At 41.2% G+C, this 12,169-nt stretch overlaps 1 protein-coding gene across 1 annotated transcript in view; it reads left to right on the top strand.

Moving 5' to 3' along the window:
* Positions 1-12,169, top strand: part of LOC124789771 (F-actin-uncapping protein LRRC16A) — a 524,837-nt gene that overhangs the window by 308,735 nt on the left and 203,933 nt on the right. Inside the window, 1 exon segment of the mRNA XM_047257233.1 lies at positions 353-504. Within this exon segment, the coding sequence (XP_047113189.1) occupies positions 353-504 (152 nt within the window).

Raw genomic sequence — 12,169 nt, 5'->3', positions numbered from 1 at the left:
GAAAGGCCTTGTTGCCCGAAAGCTAATTGTGATACAGTCTTTTTGTTGTGTCTTTCTGCGATTCAGCATCTTTGCTATATGGTGAGTGGCAGTTATCCTTTGCATCATATTGTTATATTTAATGTCGTTATTTACTGTTGGTAGACAAACATCTAGAGCTATTGTATTGTTTAACATTTCCTATTGCAGGTAAATAGAAAAGGAGATTATGGTGTGGAAGTATGTCTGTTTTTATCTGAGTGCAGAGTAAAATGATCGAGCTTAACTAGTTAGTTCATATTCCAAGTACTGTTTGTTTAATTGTTGTTGTTCAGAACTACAGCACTCTGTGAACAGTTTGCTTTGGTGACAGGAATCTATTGCTTGGACTGGCATGCAATGAGTCTACAGTTGACCTGGAACTCGATCTGAGCTGCAACAACCTGGGTGCCCAAGGTGCCCACGTACTAGAATCTTGCGTGCACGGTATCCGCTGCATCTCGAGTTTGGACATCAGTGAAAACAGTGAGCTGATATGTTAACAGTTTCTCATTCTTTGTATAAAATTTGTACACTCATTTACTGTAACAACCATGTATGTCAAAGTTGGGAGATATTTCAGAGAAGAAGAGTTCTTATTTAAGAGGTCAGTCTGAACTTAAGAAAGAAAAATATTGTTTGTGTTTGGGTGCGTGTGCCTGTGTGTGTGTGTGTGTGTGTGTGTGTGTGTGTGAGGGAGAGATTGGGAAGGGGGGGGAGGGAGGGATATGCGGCGATGGGGATCAATGGAGGTTGTTAAATGTACAGATCTAAAATAAATGAAAAGAATGAGCTTCTGCTAGTTATGTTTACTGCTGTCATGTTTTTGCATAATTTTTCTGCGCTGTAGAGAAAATCATATCTCATCTATAATTATTACAAAAATCTACAGTGTGGTTACTGAATAGTCAGTTGTTGACAACATTGGCATTCCATTATATAGACATGTGTCAGTTATTTTCCTCTTATCACAAACAGAAATTTCCACAGATATTTGTTATGGGTTTGCAATGTTTGCTCATAACTGTAAGTGATGGATGTGTTCACCAGTCTTGTTCAGAATTAAATCCAAGTTTAGGACTGGACTTGAAAGAAGTGCACTGTTAAAGACAAAGACAGTTTTGTTACCAAGATGGAATTTTAAAAATTCTATGAGTGTTCCTTTATGGGCCTTGAGAGCAACAACTGCTTATTTTATTTGCTTACTGCTACTCCACTGAAATTCAGTCTTATGTAGTGATGCAGACAAACACAACACAACACAAAATATTAAGTTTATTTAATAATGTTATATAGTTTTGAGTTTTCTAGTTTGGTAATTATATTCTTATTATGTAATGAAAATAAAGGGTGGTGACTAGTTATCACTGTATATAAAGTACTGATTAAATAGTAGTATACTAAATACAGTTCATTTTTAGTTCTCTTCCAAAACTTGCTGCATGTTTGCAACTACGTGTGTGCTGGGATCTTGCAGGAATTGCAGTATTGGCAGTGTTAATTGTTAGTGCTACATGTGAAATCTACATCTTCACAACTGCTCTGTAATTCATAATTAAGTGCTTGGCATAGGGTTCATTGAACCACTTTCAGATTATGTCTCTACCATTGAACCCTCTGAACAGCGCATGGCAAAAACAAACACTTAAATCTTTCTGTGAGAGTTCTGATTTTTTGTATTTTAATATTGTGATCGTTTCTGCATATGTAGGCGGGTGTCAAAAAAACATTTTTATATCAGGATGAGAAAGTTGGGATTGTAATTTCATTAAGAGATCTCGCCACAATGAAAAGTGCATTCATTGTAATGATTGAAACACCAACATGTGTATCATATCTGTGATACTTTGTCCCATGTTTCATGATAATACAGAATGAGCTATCCTATCATATCAAACCTTGGTGCACAAAGCGCCTAGCATCCAGTGCACATCGGTCTATCGATTACCATATGATTTTGATGCATATCCCTGTTGGTTTTTGAGCACGCTCTGTAAGTTGATTTCTGAATGAATCATAAGCCGCGCGGTCTGGGGCAACTTGTGCGGCTGCACCCTGTCTGAAGTTCGAATCCTCCCTCGGGCATGGGTGTATGTGTTGTCCTTAGCATAAGTTAGCTTAAGTAGTGTGTAAGCCTAGGGACCGATGACATCAGCAGTTTGGTCCCATGGTAGGGGGGGGGGGGGGGGATTAAAAAAAAAATAATTCATAAGTTGATTTTTGAATACATGCATAGTGTATGTGATGCAGGCAAAAGGGGACCAGGCTATACAAGCTGGAGGAGTAAATCCGAACGAGTGAACGCCAATCGCTGTCTGATTATGTGATTGATTGGGTTTGCGAATGAGCAGCGTTGTTATAATTACTAGGGAAATCCATAGTTTCAGACTACCAGAGTGGAAATAAACAACTAACAGGTTAACAGGTAAGAAAGATTACGTATTATCTTCTCGGTGTATCCAGGAAAATAAATTTTGTCAAATTTTTGGCCAGATTGCTACACTAGTAAGGGCCAGTTATACAGTCCCCGTCTAGCAGCCGCGTAAGTTCTGTTCTGGAAGTAGCATAGAAAAATGGTTTGTACGAACATAACAACGCCTAACCGGAGAATAATCGGGGATAGCTAAATCGGTGATTCTATCTTAGTATTGCCCCGGTTCGGAAAAATCGTAGATCCGAAGCTGATGCGCAGAGCAGTCTGACTATAGTGGAGAAGTGTGTAGTCTCTACGTGACCCTTGTTTACACTTAGTGATTTTGCTGTTTCCTCTTCGTTTACTGCTATCACGTCAAATGAAAACAAAATGGATTTCTGTGGCCGGGAGCTATCAAGTGAATTAAAATACATTCACATAATATACGGTATTAGTTTCAGATTTTATTTTATTTCCACTTTTCTGATAGCCATGCATTAATCGCCTTGTAGGACAATGAAGTAATTTTAGTCGGTTAGCTAAATAAATTTGGTCTTTATTAATATTTTACACTGAGGCAGTCAATGTGTTTGAAACAAAGTGTTTAATTCCACATTATTGGCTAATTTCAACTGCTCACTGCATTTCAAGTGCACGTTTTCATCTTCTAAAGTGCGCGTCATATATCTTGGCGGCTGAGTTTAGGTTCGTTCTGCGCATCTGACGTCACAAAACACAGTCAGCCAATGAACAGAGAACGACGTTGCCAGATCTCGACAGCAGTGCAGAGCACGGACGAGTGTCTTCAGTTTTAGAAACGTTCAGTCATAAATAAAGTAATAGAACAAAAGCAATGTCTTGATAGCAGTTTTTCTTTTACAGAAAGTTTGGAAAAAGCATTCTTTATGCCAATTGCTTCATATTCTATTAATTAATTAAACCAAACAAGCAATAAGACTCCTAATTCAGGCGATAGCAAGGAAAGGTGTTTGTTTCAATCTCACGAACTGCTTTTTCGCAATAAAGAACAGCGATAATTGTTTATGTCCTATTATACTTCGACGAAGCGTGAGTAATTCATAGTCGTACCAACAGTGTTTATAAGTAGTTGCGTGAGGTGTTACACTCTATATGGAGTTACAAGTTCGATGAGCTGAGGTAGCGGAACGGTTAAGGTGTTGGGCTGCCAAGTGAAAGGTCACGAGTTCAAACCTTGTTTGATGCTTAACATTTTCTTTATTTAAAAACAATATTGGAGTGCCTTACTTCACGAATTTTATTCGTTTGAATGAAATTTCTGGTGCTTTGCCTCTTCATTAACTTTTTCGCTGCTGCAGACACATGCTCCCCGCATTCCGCGCTGTGCGCGATTTTGTCATCACTGCACTTCTCGCCTGTGCAGACACATGGTGTTCCCACTGCTTTGACACACTTATCATTCGATTTCACAAAAACTATTTGGCCAAAAAATGTGATTTTTACACGTCTTCTTGCCTGATACCTTCCCCCCATAAATGACTTAATTTTGTTTTGATGTGCAGCATTAAATGTAGTAAACCATTGCACGAAATTTTGAAGAGTTTGCAGAGGTAAAAGTCCATAGCATATACTTTCCGTATGGTCGATTTTAGTTGCCACAATGTTGAGAATGAAATGTGGACAAGATACCTAAATTTCATATAATATTTACTGTATAACAATGTCTCATTTAATTTAAGTACCACTTAGGTGTCGTATGTAATACTGAGAAATATTCCGTCTTTCGCGACTGTAATAAAAGTTTTATTTACACACGGCGCGTTTGGCTTTATTTTAAAGCACTTCCATCGGTGAAAGGTATGGCACATACAGAATGGTATTCATGTTCTATTTCTTGTTTTTGTTCCACAGTCGCAGTTTTACCAATGATATTGAAATATATCCCTCTTCTGCAACTGTAATAAGCGACTTATTTAGACCAGACGCGTTTCTCTCTTTTGAAGCATCATAAGAGGACTGTATTTTGTGTCCTCCATTGCCAAATCACCTTTCGTAGTTTTGTGCTGCGGTAGCACAATATTCAACGTTTGTGTTGGCTCATCAGTGTTTTAGCAAATAAATGCTGTTTGTGTGTGCCACACACAAAATTATATTTGACATAGCTCTGAGCACTTCACTGACAGACGGTATATTCAAGTCCTAATGTTTTTGTAAGTCCACAGTTTTGTTTAATGTATTTTGTCTACTTCCTTTTGATTGATTGAAGTGCTTTAAAATAATGCCAAACGTGCCCAGTGTAAGTAAAACTTTTGTTACAGTCGCGAAAGGTGGAATATTTCTCAATATTACATACGACACTTATGTGGTACTTAAATTAAATGAAATATATAGGTATCTTGTCCACATTTCATTCTCAACATTGTGGCAACTATAATCGACCATCCGGAAAGTATCTCTATGGACTTTACCTCTGCAAACTCTTCAAAATTTCGTGCAAAGGTTTACTATATTTAATGCTGCATAATAACTGCGTTGAACATCGAAACAAAATTAAGTCATTTATGGGGGGAAGGTATCAGTCAAGAAGATAGGTAAAAATCTAATTTTTGAGCCAAATAGTTTTTGTGGAATCGAATGATAAAGAGTGTCAAAGCAGTCGGAACACAATGTGTCCGCTCAGGCGAGCAGTGCAGTGACAAAATCGCCCACAGCGCGGAATGCAGGGAGCACGTCTTTGTAGCAGCGAAAGGGTTAATGCGGCCGTGATGGTTTTACTTCATGAACTGCGCGCTCCCCCCTAAACGTAAGCTTGCGAACTATGCTATACTATGGCGCTGCTTCTCTTGGCGCGTGCGTCGTGTGCAACTGGCAACGCAGCAATCTCCCGCGTCTAGGCGGGCATGCGCGAGCCGCCAAGATAAAAGAATTGAACTATAGCACGTATGGCATTATGCCATAATAAACAATAAAAATGGAGGTAATACAGTACTGGTACTCCAAGAAAATCTACATTCTGCAGCCCAATTGAAAAGCTTAATATCAGGTCAAGGCCTACTTCATTGGGAATCTGGCCATACGAATGTCCTCTTTAAGTATGCACTTTAAATGTGCCATTTTAGTATGCTTCACAAAATTCCGATGCTCGTGGAGTATCCTGTGATGTCTTTCTTTTTTCTTTTTTATGACATAGTGTAAGATCTTCTGATGTTTCACACGTACGAATATACGGGTTTCCTGCGTCATAGTAGCTGCTAAAGACTGGTAACGCCCGTTATCTGCGGCTCTCTGACAACTACTGAAACGAGCCTATTTCTAACAGGTTGCGGGAAAGTATTGCGAATGATGGTTTGAAAAGCATTACTTTCAAAGTAAATTTCCTTTTACGCAAGTTGAACTATGTGCGTGAATGTACGATGAATTTCTTAAATCACAGAGCATTTGATGATGAGCCATTTAGAAGTATTTCGAGCCCAGAAGGTCAGACATTTCTGTCGTCATTATCAGCAAATTGATGTAGTGCTTTGGGAAGCTCTTCATCCTCTGCGGTAGCTAATTTATCTGTGGAAAACTTTGAGGACAAGTCACTGGACTCGTCTAAAAATTTTACGCATGTTACGTTTGAAGATATCTCAACATTATATGTGAAACCTTTTGCTTTTCTTGTAGCAAGACTAATTATATTAATTTAAAACATTAACTTTTCCTGTTTGTGTATCCGCACTACCTAAGAGTGGTATTGCTATTAGCTGACTACATCACGTGTCCTGTGGTCTGAATATCCGCTGTCATCGGCTGGCGGGATCACGTGACATGAGCAATGACTGGCTTACAAAAGCGCATCGCAATCTCGATTACAATGGTTCGGAAAGTCACATGCGGTGTTTGGTGGCATTTCAATTTACACTTTCGTAATAGGAAAATATGCAGCGTACACGTTGCTGCACATCAAAAATCTTTCCAAAAGGAGTTTTCTTCCCCAAATTTCGTTTTCTAAAGTGCTGAGAAATTCTGCGCCCGTGTGTAAAAACATAACCATTCAAAGGATTGACAAGTTTTAGAGTTCGGAGGGAAAATATACAGTCACTTCATAGCACGGTAAAAGTGTATTTTCATTCTGGAGAAACTGCACTTTTAACTGGGAAATCCGGAAAAAATCCTGGAATTTTTTTTCCTCGTCCACGTATACACCCTGAGTTGGTCAACACTAACTGTAAATGGTTTACATGATGACTTTACTTGGTGGTAAAGGACAGCATCATCTGCAAACAAGGTAAGAGGCCTGCCTAAATTGTCTCCTAAATCAGTCATACAGATTAACACACCAGAGGGCCTATAACACTTCCTTGGAGAATGCCAAATATCAATTCTGTGTTATTTGATAACATTCCATCAGTTATTACAAACTGTAACCTTACTGATACGAAATCATGAATGCAGCGTCACAACTGTGATGATACTCCACAGGCATGCAATTTGATTAGAAGCCACTGTTAAGGAAATGTATCAAAAGCCCTCTGGAAGTCCAGAGATGAGAATTCAGAGATTTCCTGTTGATAGCAGTCTTTACTTCATGGAATAAAAGACAATTTGTTTTTCACAAGAACAAAATTTTATGAATCTTTGCTAACTGTGTGTCAGTAGATGGGTTTGGGTTGGGGTTAGGTTGTTAGAGGGAGAAGACCAGGCAGCAAGGTCATCGGTCTCATCGGATTGGGGAAGGAAATCGGTAGTGCCCTTTCAAAGGAACCATCCCGGCATTTGCCTGGAGCAATTTAGGGAAATCACGGAAAACCTAAATCGGGATGGCCGGACGTGGGATTGAACCATCGTCCTGCTACAAATCCACATCAGTGATATGAGTCTATGCAGGCTTTCCACTCTTCAGTGTACTTTACTTACAAGCAGAAGAATCTCTTGGTATTTTCAGTAGGATTTCGAGACATTTTGTCATGGGAACTATTGACAGCATCTCGTATTGAAATCTGCACTTAATTTCAAGCTTCTGTAAAACATCACCAATCTCAGATAATTTTGTTCATTTTAAATTTGACATGCTTTTTTGTTGCTTGTGTTCTGACCTGTTTTTTGTGCCATGGGGAATAATCAGGTCCACCTCTCATCACTTTGTTAGGTATAAATCTCTCAATTGCTGTCCGTACCATTTATTTGAATTTAAGCCATATTTGGTCTATAGTTGTTGGTAAAGATAATATACTACCACAGTCGCCGCCACTCCCCATGCTCCCACCTGTTCTAGACTAGTATTGGGTGGTGTAACTAACTTATTTACAAATGTTGCTGGAGATAAGTGTACGAACATGTTATCCATCCTAAACTAAATCATGTAGAATAACATAACATAACATAGCATAACACAATACTAGCTACTAAAACATGTGTAAGGCATGATAATTTCTACTTTCAAAACACTTGTTGTGGACAGTCTGATAACGTGACTGTGAATTCCCCTCTGATACCTATTCTATCGGAGATTGTGTAAAGAATTGCAAATTCATTTTCCCATAGAAAGAAACACTTACTTGAAAACTGTTCAGGTATATGGTTTTTGTGCTGTATTTACAGTCAGGTACTATTAGACAATTATATAAATTCTTGCAATGTTTGAGCTCCAAACATAATAAAATTTAGTGGCTGGGAGGCTTTTCTGTAAATTTCTTGTGCCTTAGTGTAAATATTAAACAAAGAAACACTTGTTTAGCAGCTACAGAAAAACAACAGCTACTGAAACTGTAATCCCTTCAAGTTTGCGCAAAGTCACAAATGTGCAGCTTACCATTCCATTTTGTTCATATCAGTTCCATTGACAGCATCTGCCTTTCAAATCAAATTACAGCCTGTCACTCTTAAACATGTCCATTAAAGGCTACACCTCTTATTGGATTGATAATATTCAACAAAAAGACAAATGGATGAAATTACAGGTCTTCTGTACACTGGCCAATAGAAACCACTTCATAGTTACAAACACAGGTGCCCCATGCTAACTGTTGGCAAAATTTTCCATAGTCTTCCGAGGAAGTTAGCATCGCAACTACTGTTTGTCGAGCACTGACTAAAAATTCAGTTAAATTCTTCATTTTATTCACATACCTTGAAACAGTGCTTTTTGTTTTCAAGGACTACCAGCAAAGATTTTTGTTAAGTCTTGGTCAAAAGCTGGCCTAAAATGTACTAGGCCAGTCAGAGTGGTAAATCATGACTTGCAGATGACCCAGTCCATTACAAAAATGTATAAAAGACAGATGGCTACTTACCATAAAAAAGACACATCAAGTTGCAGACAGGCACAATTAAGACACTTACATAAAGCTTATGGCCAAAGTCTTCATCAGTAAAACACACACACACACACACACACACACCACACACACACACACACACACAAACACAAACAACAAAATGAGAGAAGCAGGGAAAGATGGGCGGATGAGTTGGCAGAGGACTGCGAATAAACAGGGTGGGAGATGAGAATGGGGAGGAGATGATAAGAGGGGGGGGGGGAGGGGGGAAACTGTTGGGTTGAACGTGTAGGGGACAGTGTATTACCTGGGGGGGGGGGGGGGGGGGGGCGGGCTCCAGATAGACAAGGTTGTAAAGCAGCCATTGAAATCAAACCGGTTACGTTCAGCTGCATGTTGTGCTACACGGTGGCCTACTTTACTCTTCGTTTTAGTTTGGAATTGGCCTTTCATCCTGATGGATGACTGGTTGGTAGTCATAGCAATATAAAAAGTTGTGCAATGGTTGCAGCAGTGCTGGTGAATGACATGGCTTCATTCACATGTGGCCTGGGTCTGATGGGGTAGGATAAACCTGTGACAGGACTGGAGCAGGAAGTGCTGGATGTGTGGATAGGGCAGGTCTTCACCTTGGTCTTCCACAGGCATAAGATCCATGTGGTAATGTGTTGGAATTGGGAGTGGCATAGGGATAGAACAGGATGTTGTGGAATTTGTGTGGGTGACAGACCACCACCTTAGGATGGGTGGGAAGCATCTCGGGTGGGATGTCCCTCATTTCAGTGCGTGATGATAGGTAATCAAAGCCCTGGCGAAAGATGTGGTTCAGTTGTTCCAGTCTGGGGTAGTACTGGGCAATGAAGGAGACACTCCTTTGTGGCTGGTTCTTGGGGGTGGTGGGAGGAGTGGGGGGAATGGCATGTGAGATCTGTTTGTAGATTAGGTCTGGGGGTACTGTCTGTTTGTAAAGGCCTTGGTGAGAGCTTCAGCATACTGAGCAAGGGAGTTCTTGTCACAGTAGATATGCCGTCTTGGGATGACCGGGCTGTATGGGAGGGATTTTTGGTGTGGAAGGGATGACAGCTGTTCAAATGCAGGTACTGTTGGTGTTTGGTGCGTTTATTGTTGACAGAGGTGCGGATGGAGCCATCAGGGAGAAAGAGGTCAACAAAGAGGAAGGTGGCACACTGGGTTGAGGAGTACCAGGATTGTGAAGGAATAAAGATAGGCTTCTTTGGCTCTGAGTCCAAATCATGAAGAGATCATCAACGAATCTTAACCAGGCTAGGGGTTTGGTGGTTTGGGAGACTGGGAAGGTCTTCTCTAGAGTTCCCATAAAAAGGTTGACATAGGAGGGTGCTATGCGGGTGCCCATGGTTGTGCCATGGATTTGTTTATGTACCTTCTCTTCAAAGGAGAAGTAGTTGTGGTTTAGGATAAAGTGAGTAAGGTGTTTGAGGAATGAGGCAGTGGGTTTGTACTATCAAGGACGTTGGGAAAGGTAATGTCCAATTACGGTAAGACCATGGGCATGAGGTATGATAGTGTATAGGGAGGTGCCAGTGTCATCGTAACTGCCGTCTGCTTCACATCTCCTAGGAAGCTTTAATTTTCGAGTACTAGTAATAGTGTTCCATAGATTTCATGTTTGTTTTGAATACAGTCCAGAGACAGTTAGTGCTTATTTTCATTGTTTACAGCAAGACGTGTCTAGTGACCACAGTTTAGTCAGCTATCAGCCACCTTTAGTGAATTAGCAGTCTAGTTAAAAGTTGCTTACTTAACTCTCTACAGTAAATTGTTGATTTCTTAGGATGGATAGGATGTGTGACTGCTGTGTACGAACACAGGAAGAGCTGGCCACTATTCGCGAACAGATGAACGTGCTGATGGCCGCGGTCAGCCATCTTCAGGCTGCTGCCTCAGAGTGTAGCGTCAGTGGGGATTCTGGTTCGTTGCGGGGTACACCCCAGGTGTTTCATGCTTCACCCACGGTCCCTGCTGTTGAAACATCTTCGCGGGTACTGGGCACCGTTGGGCCACCCTCTCCCCAAGGGGAGTGGCGGTTTCAACGGCGTTCGCGTCACACGAGGTGGAGGGTCAAAGTGGAGGCGGGCCGTGTGGCATCGCCCTGCTCTGCCTGTGAGTTGACATGTGGCTGCTCCTTCAGCGAGGTCCGAGCAGGCACATGGGGGGAAGGGTTTATTAATGATTGGGAGCTCCAATGTTAGGTGGGTGATGGAGCCCCTTAGGGAAACAGCGGAAAGGTCGGAGAAGAAGACCAGTGTTCACTATGTCTGCTTACCGTGGGGTCTTATCCTATCCAGCGGTGATAGAGAGCACTGGGTGCACCTGACTTCAAATTGTTGCTCACATCAGCACCAATGACTCCTGCCATCTGGGTTCAGAGGTTGTCCTCAATTCATACAGGCAGTTGGCGGAGGTGGTGAAGGCGGAAAGCCTCGCAAACGTGGGGGTGAGCTAACTGTTTGTAGTGTTGTTCCCAGAACCGATCATGGTCCTCTGGTTTGGAGCCAAGTAGAAGGTTTAAACCAGAGACTCAGATGATTCTGCGGAGATCTGGGCTGCAAATTTCTCGACCTCGGCTATTGGGTGGAGAAATGTAGGGTCCCCCTGAATAGGTCAGGCATGCACTAATGCAGGAAGCGGCTACAAGGGTAGTGGAGTACGCGTGGCGTGCACATGTGGGTTTTTTAGGTTAGAGAATTCCCTCCCTAGGCCCGACAAGACGCCTCCTGAGACGTGACAAGATAGCAGTAGGCAAAACGCAACAGGGAATGGCAATATTAATGTGGTAATAGTAAACTGCAGGAGTGTCTAATGGAAGGTCCCAGAACTGCTGTCATTAATAAACGGTCACAATGCGCACATAGTACTAGGAACTGAAAGTTGGCTGAAACCAGATGTAAACAGTAATGAAATTCCAAACTCATATTGGAAGATTATACCCCAGAGACAGGCTGGACAGTGAAGGGGGAGGCGTGTTTATACTGATAAAGAGTGCAATAGTATTGAAGGAAATTGATGGAGATCTGAAATGTGAAATAATTTGGGTGAAGGTCACTGTTAATACAGGCTCTGACATTGTAATGGGATGTCTCTATAGCCCCTCTGGCTCAGCAGTGGTGTGGCAGAACACCTGAAGGAAAATTTGGAAAATATTTCGAGTAGATTTCCTGAGCATGTTATAGTTTTGGGTGGAGATTTTAATTTACTGGATATAGACTGGGGGACTCAAAACGTATATAACGGGTGGCAGGGACAAAGAATCCAGTAAAATTTTTTTAAGTGCATGATCTGAAAACTACCTTGAGCAGGTAAACAGAGAACCAACTCGTGGCGATAACATATTAGACCTTCTGGTGACAAACAGACCCAAACTATTTGAAACAGTTAACACAGAACAGGGAATCAGCGATCATAAAGCGGTTACAGCATCGGTGATTTCAGCCATAAATGGAAACATTAAAAAAGGTAG

Source organism: Schistocerca piceifrons, chromosome 3 (assembly GCF_021461385.2).
Source record: "Schistocerca piceifrons isolate TAMUIC-IGC-003096 chromosome 3, iqSchPice1.1, whole genome shotgun sequence".
In the NCBI taxonomy this organism is placed as follows: Eukaryota; Metazoa; Arthropoda; class Insecta; order Orthoptera; family Acrididae; genus Schistocerca; species Schistocerca piceifrons.
Note: the sequence above shows the minus strand (reverse complement) of the source record. Positions and strands in the feature narration are given on the sequence as shown.